The 13,852-nt window shown below is 46.1% G+C and overlaps 1 protein-coding gene across 3 annotated transcripts; it reads left to right on the forward strand.

Annotated features, from left to right (window-relative positions):
* Window positions 1-1,681: 1,681 nt before the first annotated feature.
* On the forward strand, window positions 1,682-12,888 carry LOC120095936 (uncharacterized). 3 transcript variants are annotated; one of them, XM_063271882.1, is made up of 2 exons: window positions 1,682-1,968; window positions 5,279-5,513. In XM_063271882.1, exons 1-2 carry the CDS (start codon window positions 1,716-1,718, stop codon window positions 5,395-5,397), a joined length of 372 nt encoding a protein of 123 aa, XP_063127952.1. In that variant the 5' UTR covers window positions 1,682-1,715; the 3' UTR covers window positions 5,398-5,513. The 3 variants fall into 3 exon arrangements, 1 of the variants encoding a protein (XP_063127952.1); XR_010056755.1 differs by lacking the exon at window positions 5,279-5,513 and adding an exon at window positions 7,942-12,888 and having other exon boundaries at window positions 1,691-3,857; XR_010056756.1 differs by having other exon boundaries at window positions 1,709-3,857; window positions 5,279-5,410.
* The last annotated feature ends 964 nt before the right edge of the window (window positions 12,889-13,852 follow it).

Consider the following 13,852-nt stretch of genomic DNA (forward strand, 5'->3'; position numbering starts at 1 on the left):
AAATTCTAGAACTGAGGGGGAAAAAGACCAAAGGATGCTGGGAGACGTGAGGAGAGAGAATAAAGGAAGGAAATGAAAGACGGTCAGCCAGGCTCGGGGAGCTACAGACAAGGTAAATATGAGAGAAAGAGACAGAGACCGAGACAGAGAGAGATGGAGAGACAGAGAGAGAGATGGAGAGACAAAGAGAGATGGAGAGACAGAGAGAGGCAGAGACAGAGACAGAGAAAGATGGACAGACAGAGAGACAGAGGAAGAGACAGAGAGACTGCAACAGAGACAGAGAGATAGACAGACGTAGAGCAGACAGGCAGAGAGACAGAGAGACACACAAACAGAGAGAGACAGAAACAGAGACAGAGAAATGTCATGGAGGCAGCAAGAAGAAATGTATACATAGTATACAGAAGGAAGACACTGAGAAACATTGTCCAAAATCAGAGCAATTAAAGGAAAATGTAGTGAAATAACCAACCTAGGGCTGAGAGGGTAGCACAATGGTCGAGCCCTTGCCTAGTACAAGCAAGTCCCTGGATTTCATTTCCATACCCAAAAAGGAAAAGAAGAGGAAGGGAGGAGAGAGGAAGGAAGCAGGGAGGGAAAGGAGGAAGAGAGAAAGGGAAGAGAGAAGGGAAGGGAACAGAAGGGGGGAAGGATGTATATTTTAAAAGAAAATGAGTGAAATGCCTTTCAGAACGGCGGTCCCTAGGATGGGGGAGAAGGCAAGCCTGAGGTGTACACTGGATTTCTTCAGCTGATGAATTGCTCTGAAGGTAGGAGAGGACGCCGATGATGGCTTAATACTGTGACTAGCCTGTAAGCCCTGGATCTTACACCTTAAAATAGTGGATTTTATTGTATGTGAATTATGCCTCCATAAAGCAGAAAGAGAAATAAACACCTCAAACAGAAACGGAAAGAATTCAGTAGCAGGAGACGAGAACAGGAACAAATGCGACCTGCTCTCTTTATCGAAATCATGGGCTACCAGACAGAAACTCCATCTGTGCCAGGAAAGGAAATTGTTTAAACCCCAGTAAGTGGGAAAGAACTCCTTTCCACGTTTGTTGTTGTTTGGTTTGTTTGTTTGTTTGGATGGTTTGGTTTTTTTACACTTAGTGGGCTGATTTTTTTTTTGTTTGTTTTGTATTGTTTTTGTTGCTCTGGCTGTCCTGGACTCTCTATGTAGGCCAGGTTGGCCTCGAACTCAGAGATTCATCTGCCTCTGCCTTCCAAGTGCTGGGATTAAAGTTGTGGGCCACCACCGCCCAGCTTTTGAATGGGGTGTTGTTATTGTTTGCTTTTGATTGTCTTCAACCACAGCTCTAGTAGTCCAGGCTGATAACTCCCTATGTAGCCAAGGATGACCTTGAACTTCTCATTGTCCTGCTTCCACCTCCAGAGTGCTAGGATTGAAAGCATGTGCCAACCACACACCCAGGTTATTCCATGTTGGGACTTGAACTTGGGTCTTTGTGCATTCTAGACGAGCGAGCGAGCGCTCGACCAACTGAGCTCTGTTCCCAGCCCTTGTTTGACTGTCATAGAAAGAAACTGACTGGGTGAAGAAGGAAGGGTAGATTGCTGTGGGATGGTGCACATATCGAAAGATCCAGTGAACCGAGGTCTAATGTAAGGCAGTGGGGTAAGCAGGGGGCGCCCTTCCCAGCAGCCTTTGCGCGTGGCTGAATTTCTGTGGACACTAGGACTTCAAGATGGCGTTCATCGTGCCATTGAAGGAGAAGACGCTCATGGAGGTTAAACTTGGAGAGCTGCCGAGCTGGATATTGATGCGGGATTTCACTCCCAATGGTATTGCAGGAGCCTTTCAGAGAGGATATGACCGGTATTACAACAAGTACATCAACGTTCGGAAAGGCAGCATCTCAGGGATTAACATGGTGCTGGCAGCCTACGTGGTTTTCAGCTACGGCATTTCTTACAAGGAACTCAAACATGAACGGCGACGTAAGTACCACTAAAGAGGGGTCACTGTGGAGAACACTGCATGGCCGAGCAAAACCGCCTGGCCCGCTCCGATCTAGGAAGAATTCAACTGGCTTAACCTTCACACCCCAACCAAGAACTAGTGTCCAATAAAAGGTGACGGACTGGTTAAAAAAAAAATAAAAGACAGTGGGGGAAGAGGGTTGGACAGTGGGGAGGGGTTTGTCTGTGTCCTGTCTTTGGAACGTGACTTGGGAGTAATTAGAAAGATGCCTTCGGTGGCTGAGAGAAGCATATGACAGGTCTTAAGACAGCCACCGGAGGGACAGACAGTTAGAGATAATAAGTCAGTAATGTCAAGTTACAAATTCTGAACTAATCCAAGAACAGATGGGAGAAAAGGCTGAAGGAGGAGAGAGCAAAAGACAGATGGGACGGGAGATAACTGGCAAAGGGCAGGTTTTTACCCAAGCCATAGCAGGAGTGAGAGTAAAAGACAGATTCTCAGAGTGGAGAAGACAGAAGTGCTGAGCATCTGGGAGAAATATGTAAGTATAAACCTGGAGGAAGGTTTCAGGAAGAGGGTGAGAAAGGACACACCACACAAACACTTAACAGGAGGACTGTTTAGAGGGGTGGGGTCTGATTCTACTCAAGAGATGGCTCAGAGGTTAAGAACTGCACCCGAAGAGGACCAGAGTTTGGTTCTCAGCACCCAGACCAGGAGGTGTAGAGAGAGTTGCCTGTAACTTCATCTCTAGGGGATCACACACACACACACACACACACGCACACACACACACACACACACACACACACAAACACACACACGCACACGCATTCCCTTGATGATAGATAGATAGATAGATAGATAGATAGATAGATAGATGATAGATAGATGATAGTTAGATAGATAGATGATAAATAGATAGATGATAGATAGATAGATAGATAGATAGATAGATAGACAGACAGACAGAAACACACACACTCCATAAATGAATGGAAGAAAATAGATGATAGATAGATACACACACATTCTCATGATGATAGATAGATAGATAGATAGATAGATAGATAGATAGATAGACACACACACTCCATAAATGAATGGAAGAATGGATAGATAGATGATAGATAGATACACACACACACATTCTCATGATGATAGATAGATACATAGATAGATAGATAGATAGATAGATAGATAGATAGATAGATAGATAGATAGATAGACACACACATACACACACCCCCTAAATGAATGGAAGGATGGATAGATAGATGATAGATAGATACACACACACACATTCTCATGATGATAGATAGATACATAGATAGATAGATAGACAGACAGACAGACAGACACACACACACACACTCCATAAATGAATGGAAGAATAGATAGATAGATGATAGATAGATACATACACACATTCTCATGATGATAGATAGATACATAGATAGATACATAGATAGATACATAGATAGATAGACACACATACACACACTCCCTAAATGAATGGAAGGATGGATAGATAGATGATAGATAAATACACACACACACAGAGTCACGGGACTGTAATAATAGGATGCACAATGATGACAGCACATAGTTGTAGAATGGACAGGTGAGTTCAGCAAGGTCACAATGACAAGGTCAACAGGAAAAAACCAGTGCTCTCAGTTCAGGATTGGGAATTAAAATTTATTTATTTATTTATTTATTTATTTATTTATTTACTTAGACAAGGTCTCATGTAAGCCAGGTTGGCTTTGAATCCACTAGACAGCCCTGGATGACCTTGAACTTCTGATTCTCCTGGCTCCACCTCCTAAGTGCTGAGATGGCAGGCGTATGCCTCCATGGTGCTGAGGATTGAGCCCAAGGCTTTCTTTGTTCTTGCTAGGTAAGCGCTCTCTACAAATCGAGCTACGTTCCCAGTCCCCAAATGAAGGTATATTTTTTAAAATACCACTTATAAATGAACCAAAGGAGTGCAACTACTTACTTTTATTTTATATGAATGTTTTGTCTGTGTGTGTGTGTGTGTGTGTGTGTGTGTGTGTGCGCGCGTGTGCGCACGTGTGTCATGCCTGATGCCCTTGGAAGTCAGAAGAGGGCATCAATTACTCTGTAACTTGAGTCAGGGATGGTTATGAACCACCATGTAGGTGCTGGAGGTTGAACCCTAATCCCCTGCCAGAGCAGCAATGACCTTAACCACTGAGCCACCTCTCCCATCCCCTCTTTAGGAATACATTTGGAGTATTGAGCCCACTTTGTACCTTGTAATGTACACATAATATATGGTGTCTCCACAGTGGAGTCTCACAGCCGCTTTCCAGAGTATAGAGGCATTTATTTGACTGTTTGCTTGTTTATTGCTTTTGGTTTTGATTTGTTTTCTTTGAGACACCATCTTACCATGTAGCTCAGGTTGACCTCGAGATCATTATATAGCCCAGGCTAGGCTAGTACTTGAAATTCTCCTGCATCACCTTCCAAAGGGCTAGGATCACAGACAGGTGTGTACCACCACCCTACATGCACGGGTGATCTCTTTTTATTATCTTATGTCTAAATAACACGTTTGCAAAACAAAAGTCCCATAAGCTAAGAATCGCCAGTCAAAGGTGAAGGGGGTGTGGGTGTTAGGTGATACTGGACTACAAGTCTGCCTGTCCCTGTGGCAAAGCCTGTGGTATGGCTCTATTAGATGTATTTGGAAATGATCTCCAACCTAGCAGGACGGACTGAGCCGGCCCTTCATGGATCAAGCCGTCTTACCTCCTTTGCAGAAACTGGGCGTCCAAACTCATGGTTTACAGCGTGCTGCGGCAGCTCCCTGTAGGTCCGTCTTTATTTTCACCTGCACGTGACTGACTGAGAACTAAAAACTCAAGATGATGAAGGTGGGACCCTGAGGTACTTGAGCACCCAGCACCTCAGTCACGGGAGTAGCCCATCAGTCACAAGCCGTGCACATGGCATTTGGACTAAGGGGAATGATAATCAATTATCTCTCACCTTCGGAAAAACCATGCCTGTGCAGAGAGCAGTGATTAATTAACACCTCGGAGGTGTCTCTGACTGACAAGGCTGGGCTAGGTGCAAACCTTCAAAGACAGAAAGGCACATCAGGGGGTTTATTCAGCAGAGAGCCCACGCCAGCGCGAGCTCTTAACGGGGAACCTCATGAAACCCACAGCCAGAAATAAAAGAAAGATATCAGCTTTGAAAATCAATCTCACGATGGTGCGATGCATGAACTTTCATCACTTAAAACAGTGACAGCAAAAGGATCTCTTACGGTTTTGTTTCTTCCAGCTCCCCCTCTTCCTTCAAGACTGACAGCCAGGAGCAGCAAGGAGATGGCTCAGCAGTTAGAGATACCTATCACCAAGCCTGATGGCCAGTGTTTGTGCCCAGGACCCACACGCACATGATAGATGGAGAGACACAACTCCCACAAATTGTCCTCTGACTTTGGCATGTGCAGCAGAGCGCACGCGCTAAATAAGCGTAATTTAAAAAAAATTAAAGATAGAAAAGAATTCTAAAACGAGCCTGTTTCTCCAAAAGGAAGCAAAATCTATGTTTATTTCAGTCAAAGGGAGTCTCAAGGACAAAATGGCCCCATCAATGGCATCGTGGATTAATTTCTCTGCCTATTTATCTATTTGTCTGGGGTGGTTTGAATATGCTTAACCCGGGAGTTGGTACTATTAGGAGGTGTGGCCTTGTTGGAAGAAGTATGTCACTGTGGGTATGGGCGTGGGCATGGGCTTTAAGACCCTATTCCTAGCTGTCTGGAAGCCAGTCTTCCCCTAGCTGCCTTTAGAACAGTCTTAGCTCCTCCAGCCCCACTTCTACCTAGATGCTTCCGTGCTCCCACCTTGATGATAATGGACTGAACCGCTGAACTTATAAGCAAGCCCCAATTAAATGTTGTCCTTTCTATAAGAGTTGCCTTGGTCGGGTTGGGGATTTAGCTCAGTGGTAGAGCGCTTGCCTAGGAAGCGCAAGGCCCTGGGTTCGGTCCCCAGCTCCGAAAAAGAGAACCAAAAAAAAAAAAAAGTTGTCTTGGTCATAGTGTCTGTTTACAGCAGTAAAACCATGACTCAGACTCTTATATATCTATGTATCTATATATCTATGTATCTATGTATGTATCTATTTATGTGTATGTATGTATTATGAATCTGTCTGTTTGTCTGTCTACTTGTCCTTTCTTCCTGATAGCTTCATTCTCTATTGACCTGGTGCCTATTTGTCATAAAAAGGCTGCAGAAGCACCTCCCCACACCGCTACATCAGCAGCAAGTGTCCACTGTCTGTCATTGGGTCATGCATCCATCTCTGAACCCTTCTCTGAGTTTGGAAGCTGTAAGGAGCTGATTGACAGAAGCACTGAGTTGGACCCTGTATTCAAGTCCTGGGCTAGGGCAACAGGTAGACTTTGGGGGTTAGAAGAAGCTGTGGTCATCACTGGCGATAGCTTAGTGTTTCGAATGAGATTCCCCACCTCTCACCCATCTGGAATCTATAGCATGGAGAGCCTGGCTCCAGCTAGTGAAAAGTGAGCGGGCATGATATGATATCACTCCCATGCGGAAGCATATATGGAAGACTTGTGTTACAAGTTGTCACGTCACCTGTTGCCACCTCTGCCCAGGAAGAACTGAGAAGGTAAAACCTTCCTTGGAGTGACCGCAAGGAGCCAGACTCCTCTGGATCCCGTGCCACACAGAAAATGTGACTCAGAACCAAAGACAACATGCGAGTGCCACTCGGAGGAGGGGCTGTGCCGTCTGGGTAGGTTGACTAGTGAATTAGGATGGAAATCAAAGCCTGGATCCATAGAAGGTAGGGACCAGTCACTAAGCTATGGCTTCTACTTAGCTTAGCAGTCCGAACCTCTATTCTTCTGGGCTTGAGCCACTGGGATCACTCACACAGACTAAACTCCCAGAGAACCTCCAGCGGGGCCAAGCCCTCTCAAGTCTTTCCCTCTCCCTTTCCTCCCACTCCCATACCCCATGACACAGACACCATAATGCTACCTACCCTTCTACCTGCATAAGACACATGCTGTTCCTGCAAACCAAACAGAAAGTCAGGCTTGGGATCTTGTTCTGCCTCTCGCTGCCTGAGGTCTTTGGTAAGCGCTTCACTCTCCAGGAAGGCCTCAGTGTCTCCATTACCAACACGAGGATGATAGCCATATCTGTCTCATACAGCTGGGGGAAAATGTTAATACTGCACCAAGTCTATACCTAGAGTACCCAGCACATAGTAAGTGCTGTGCAGTTTCAGTGGTGGTCACCATGGTGGTGGTGTGGTTGTGATGGTGATAATGACCCTGACGACAGTGATGATGGTGATGAAGAGGGGCCTGGATGGAGATTTGGCTCAGTGCTTAAGAGCACTGGGAGCTATAGAAGTTCTTCCTCCCAGCCCTGAGCTCCAAGAAATAAGACTCAGATTCAAAATATATTTACAAATACTTTGGCCATATAGATAGGCTCTTCTCTGATTAGAATCATTATTTAAGATAACCCATTTATGGGGCTGGAGAGATGGCTCAGTGGTTAAGAGCACCGACTGCTCTTCCTGAGGTCCTGAGTTCAAATCCCAGCAACCACATGGTGGCTCACAACCATCTGTAATGAGATCCAATGCCCTCTTCTGGTGCGTCTGAAGGCAGCTACAGTGTACTCATATACAATGAAATCTTGAAAAAATAAATTTATAAAATAACCCATTTATTTTAATCTGCATTCCACCATGTGGTGGTTACCTGTGCTCAAGTACCATGCATCCATCTTCTCTCATCCTCCTGGGTGGATCTATCAGCACCTGGCTCTATCCCAGAATTCCTTCTACCTCCCGGATGTCCCACCTTCTATTTCCTGCCTAAGCCATAGGCCATGGGCTTTTTAATTGACAGGCAATGCATCCATGCAATATAGAAGTTATTCTCTCTACAGGGTGCTTTTCCAGAGGACCCCGATTCAACCCCTAGCTCACACATGATGGATCATAACCGTGTGTTACTCCAGCCCTGGAGAATTTGGTGCCCTCTCCTGAGTTCTTTGGACAGCAGATACTCGTGTGGTACACACCAGCAGGTAAGACACTCATACACACAAAGTAAAAATAAGCTTTAAAAAGAAAAGGATGTGGATGATGGTAATGATCTCGGTGATGGTGATGGAATGATGGCAATAATGATAGGGATGATGATGGGGATGAAGATACCAGTGATGCTGCTAATGATAATAATGATGGGGATAAAGATGATGATGGTTGTGATGATGGTGGTCATGGTGATGATGATGATGGTGGTCATGGTGATGACAATGGTGATAATAAAGGTGGTGATGGTGATAGTGATGGTGGTAATGGTGATGATAGTTATAATTGTGATAATGATGGTAATAATGATGGTGGTAATATGGGTGTTGGTAATTTTGAGAATGATGGTGGTAATGGTAACAATGGTGGTACTAGTGATAATGGTGGTGATGATGGTAATGGTGATGATGATGGTGGTGATGGTGATGATGGTGGTACTGGCAATAATGGTGTTAATGGTGGTGGTGGTGATGACAATGATGGTGATGATGGGACTGATGATGGTAGTGATTTTGATGATGGTGATACTGATTATAGTGACACTCATGGTGATGATAGTCATGATGGTGTTCAGGGTGCTGATGAACCCAAGGCCGGCTAAGCATTCATTTTCCCTTCCTATGGCAAACAGAACATTGTTTTAAAGGACTCCTGCCTCTCCATCATTCTTAGCCTTTCAGAAAATACTTACAGAGGGCAGCAGACAATGATCTCCCTGCCACCTGTCATGTTCATAACAGGAAAGGACTTCTGTCTTTAGAAGCTTCGATTCATAATCATTATGAGTCAACAAGGAGCTGGGCGTGGTGGCGCACGCCTTCAATCCCAGCACTTGGGAGGCAGAAGCAGGCGGATCTCTGTGAGTTCGAGGCCAGCCTGATCCACGAAGAGAGTTCATGGACAGCCAGAGCTACACAGAGAAATCCTATCTTTTAAAAAAAATCAACTAGGAAACTAAACAAATCACCAAGCAGTGCGTCTATGAAAATGGAAACCGAGCACTGTTGTTGCAAGAAAAATAGCATGCTTCAGAGAGAGGGGGAGGCCTGGCGCTCTCAAACATGTCACAGGTCCCGGTGGGGCTAGCCTCCTCCTAGTTTATTCACGTCACGGATGCATGCGGAGCCAGGGGGAGTGCTGGCAACTTCTTCAGACACCTCATAGTCTCTTGGCCTGCTCATCTTGCCAACCTGGAAGGCTGTAGCACTCACCCGGCTGTGATCTCCTGAGCCTGTGAATGAGGAGAAGCTAATTCTAAACCATGCCTGCAGGCCCAAACATAGTGAGAACCATATTGAGAGAACAACATCGATGACCCTGCTCGCATCCCTGGGGTGGATCACACCGAAACCCACTATCTCTACGCCACCAGTCAGTAAGTTTCTTTTTCAAAGTCCATTTGGATTTAATTGTTTTCAAAATTACTTACTCTACCTTTAAGGAAAATGGCTTGAACCAACTGGTTATAGCAGGCCCTATACTGACACACTTTTGCTCTCGGCCCCTCCTCCACACACAGAACTACCCTGCCCACCATGACCATTCACACAATCTCTCCAAACAACACTCATCCTTCCAAACCCTGGAAGGTGTCATCCTCTGTGCTGAGATTTTAAGGCTAGGCACCTACACTGGACAGAGTGCCTGCCAATGCTCTACCTCTGATGGTTCAGCCTGTTCCCCCTCTGTGTAGAAAAGCACTGTCTGGCTAAGCTTGCCTTATATAGCGGTGCTCTGGGCAGCATGTATAAATATAACTACAAATTAGACCTTTCATGTTAATAATCGCCTGTTTCCATCCCCACCAACATCTACACACTTCACACGCCAGCGCCCATGAGCAAACTGCTCTGCGCTTTCACTGGGCAGCCTCCCAGCCCTCTTTTGCCCATTGTTCACTCTTCAGACACCAGACTGGGGGTCTGGCAGGATCTGCGTCATATCTCATCACTTTTCCTATTCCGCCATGGTTTATGTCAAGTCTTCCTAGCTGTCCGTCTCCTTCCTATGACCCAAGCAGTGCCCATCTTACCTCCTCCGATTCAGAATGAATCATGACCCACCATGCTGACTGCCAAGTGAAAGTCTTAGACCTTGGTGTGAGGACCTTGTTAGATGGGCTATGTCCTAAGGATGAGACCCTTGGAAAGGACATCTGTGTCCTCTTGAGAAGCAGCAGGAAAGAGATGACTCCTCTCTCACGGTGGGGGGACGGGAGCAGTAAGTCATATGTCCACTATGGCAAGAGACACCCATCCCCTCCTCCAGCCCCCCATATCTCCCAAACCAGCCATCAGTAACTTAACCTCAGGTTCCTGGCCTCTAGAACTGAGAGAAACGTGTCCACTGTCTGCAGGTCACAGCAGCCCAGCCTGACAAAGCCACTTCCCTGGCTCTAAAGACCCTGTGTTCTGTATCCCTTCCCACCCTGGTTCCCACCTGAGGGACTCTGGGCTCTGGTCCTAGAGCAGCTTCCTCTGAGGGAGCTGACCCCTGCTAAGAACCCTCATTCAGAACAGAAGATGGCAGTGACTGACTGGCTGCCCTCAGAGCCCCCATGGTGAGGGCGTGCAAGTGAGCAGTGTGGGTCTCCCAGAGGGCTGAGGACAGACGTAGAAGACACAGGGGGGTCTCTGAGAGCACAGAGGAAAGCAAAGGCCTCTGGGATCGGAGTTCAGTCGGCTTGGTTCCCTAGTTTCCTCAGCAGAATCCTCAGAATCTGAACAAACATTCCTCACTCTCTGCATAGAAAACTGACAAGAAAAAGGGCTGAGAGCTGGATAGGGAAGTCAGAACTGAAAAAAAAAAAAGTTGGCTACGTGAGAACCTTTGAAGAAATGTCTGTTGTGTTTGAGGATACACAGACGGGGCCGAAGCAAGCTGAACTGTAAAGACTGCAGACAGGCTGGACCAGTGTAAGGTTGACGTCATCACTGTCCCGGAATAGGGGAGGAGCTTCTCAGATCCCCTTCGATGTAAGGCTGATGTCATCACTGAGCTGGATTAAGGGAAGATGGATACAGTAAGGAGCATCTTTGAAAAAATTATGACTGCCCCGTTTACCTGTGAGAGAGATGACCTGTATTTGAATCGGTAGACCCAGTTGAGAATCACCGCCTTTCAGGGCAAGCCCGTCAGCCTAGAAAGCGAAACAAGGCAGGGAGGGGGCTTTATTTCATCTGTTTTTGTTTATTGTTTTTCTGGTTTGCTTTGCTTTTTGTTTTAAGACAGGGTTTCTCTGTGCAGCCCTGGCTGTCTTGGAACCCGATCTGTAGACCAAGCTGGCCTTGAACTCAGAGATATGCCTGCCTCTGCTTCCTGAGTGCTGGGACTAGATGTGAGGCAACACGTCTGGCAATTTCTTCTGTCACTATCCGTTGCTTCTCTCTTTCCTTTCCTTCCCCCTCCCTCTCCCTCTGCTCTTCTCTGCTTCTTACCACCTTTCTTCTCTCCCTCCCTCTTTTCCTTGCACACCCCTCCTCTCTCCTCCATCCCTCCAGTCAGCTACCTTCCTGTCATCCCTACCTCCTCCCTCTCCTCCCTCTCTCTCCTTCACTTTCCCTGTCTCCTGCCCCCACCCCCACTCTCACCCCTGAGCTGAGATTTCTCCATCTTCTCCTGTCCTTGAACATCAGAGCTCTTGGGTTCCTGGCTTATGGGCAGCAAGGACGACTCAGGCTCGGTGCACAAGGAGCCTGTCCCCATGTCATTCTCTGGAGGAAGGGAGATGACAGATGACCATAGGAGGTGGATAACCTACTGGCTCCGTTCCTCTGCAACAATGCTGACTAACACAGCCTTAGATAGGACCAGGAGGCAGAAAAGGAACCAGGGACTTAGCAGAAAGCAACAGCACAAGCAGCCATCTGGATCTAATTGACATTTATGGAGCGCCTCACCCAAAGACATCATGATCCATGTCCTTCTCAAATTCGTAGGGAACAGCCACCAAGATAGAGCGTTATCTCTCACACCATAAAATAAAATCGAATCAATATTAAAGAAGTGAAGCCATATCAAATATGCCCTCTGGACGCTGAGCTTTGAGCCATAAATCTAAACAGGAAAAATAACAGGTAAGTCCCCACTCTCCAGGCAATTAAAACAAGTACTCTTATGTGGCCCGTGAGCTCAGAAAGTAACCCTGGAGAGAAATCAGAAAAAAATATTTTGAACTGAACGAAATGGAAATATATTATGTCACACCCTGTGGGGAGCGACCAAAGCTGTGAGCAGAGGAAAAAATATAACATTCGATGCTTTTGTCAGAAAAGAAGAAAGCTCCTAAGTCAGTCACCTAGACTCCTGGGAGAAACTAGAAACAAAATAACAAATATGCTTATTAAGTAGGTGTATTTCAGGCCAGAAGTGTTGTGTAAATTAGCACCTCTATACAACTTCCCTGTCTGGAAATCTCCAGAGACAAAACAATTACTCACAGATAAAATGCTTATTGACAGGGGCTCGAGAGATGACTCCGAGGTCAAGAGCACTGACAGCTTTCCCAGAGGCCCTGAGTTCAAATCCCAGCAACCACATGGTGGCTCACAACCATCTATAATGGGATCTGATGCCCTCTTCCGGTGTGTCTGAAGACAGCTGCAGTGTACTTATATATAATAAATAAATAAATCGGGCTGGAGAGATGGCTCAGCGGTTAAGAGCACCCGACTGCTCTTCCAGAGGTCATGAGTTCAAATCCCAGCAACCACATGGTGGCTCACAACCATCTGTAAAGAGATCCGATGCCCTCTTCTGGTGTGTCTGAAGACAGCTACAGTGTACTTATATATAATAAATAAATAAATCTTAAAAAAAATAATAAATAAATAAATCTTTTTTTTAAAAAAGATGCTTATTGACTTATCCTGTTACAGGCCAAATCACTTCCAAATTTCCCCATCTTCATATTTTCCCTCCAAATGGAATTACCTCAGTTCCCACCCTCCCACTCCCCCATCCTCCCCCACACGCGCACACACACACCTGCCCCTCACAGGAGAGCACCATGTTCACAAAGCTCTAGTTGGGAGTTTCCTAATCAACTTCCCCTTTTTGAAGCGGGTGGTTGAGACAGTGTCTCACGTAGCCCAGGGTAGCCTTGAAGGCACTATGAATTGGAGGCTGGCCTTGGACTGCTGACCTTCCTGCTTCAGCCTCCCAAGTGCTCGGGTAACAGGCAGGAGTCACCATGCCCAGCTCAGTGTGTCGAAGTCACACTCTAGCCAATCTTAGGCTGGAATGCCTCTTTTCTAAATGTAGATCGAGACCTAAAACTCTCTTAGTTGCTATGATGAAATACCGTGACCAAAAAGCAAGTTGTGGAGAAAGGGTTTATAATGTTTATTCTTTTCTTTTTTTTTTTTTTTAGATTTATTTATTTATTATATATAAGTACACTGTAGCTGTCTTCAGATACACCAGAAGAGGGCATCAGACCTCCTTACAGATGGTTGTGAGCCACCAAGTGGTTGCTGGGAATTGAACTCATGACCTCTGGAAGAGCAGTCGGGTGCTCTTAACCGCTGAGCCATCTCTCCAGCCCCCATAACGTTTATTCTTAATATCCTGCAGCTCCTACAGAATAGCCCACCAGGAAGCTCTCAGTACCCAATGGCTGCTCTTCTGGCCCAAAGTTCCAAAGTCAGGACAGGAGGAATTAAGCAAAGTAGGAACCCGGAGACAGGAGCTGATGCAGAGGCCACAGAAGGGTGCTTGCGCCCCATGGCTTGCTCAGCCTGCTTGCTTGTAGAACGCAGGACC

Source organism: Rattus norvegicus, chromosome 12, assembly GCF_036323735.1.
Source record: "Rattus norvegicus strain BN/NHsdMcwi chromosome 12, GRCr8, whole genome shotgun sequence".
In the NCBI taxonomy this organism is placed as follows: Eukaryota; Metazoa; Chordata; class Mammalia; order Rodentia; family Muridae; genus Rattus; species Rattus norvegicus.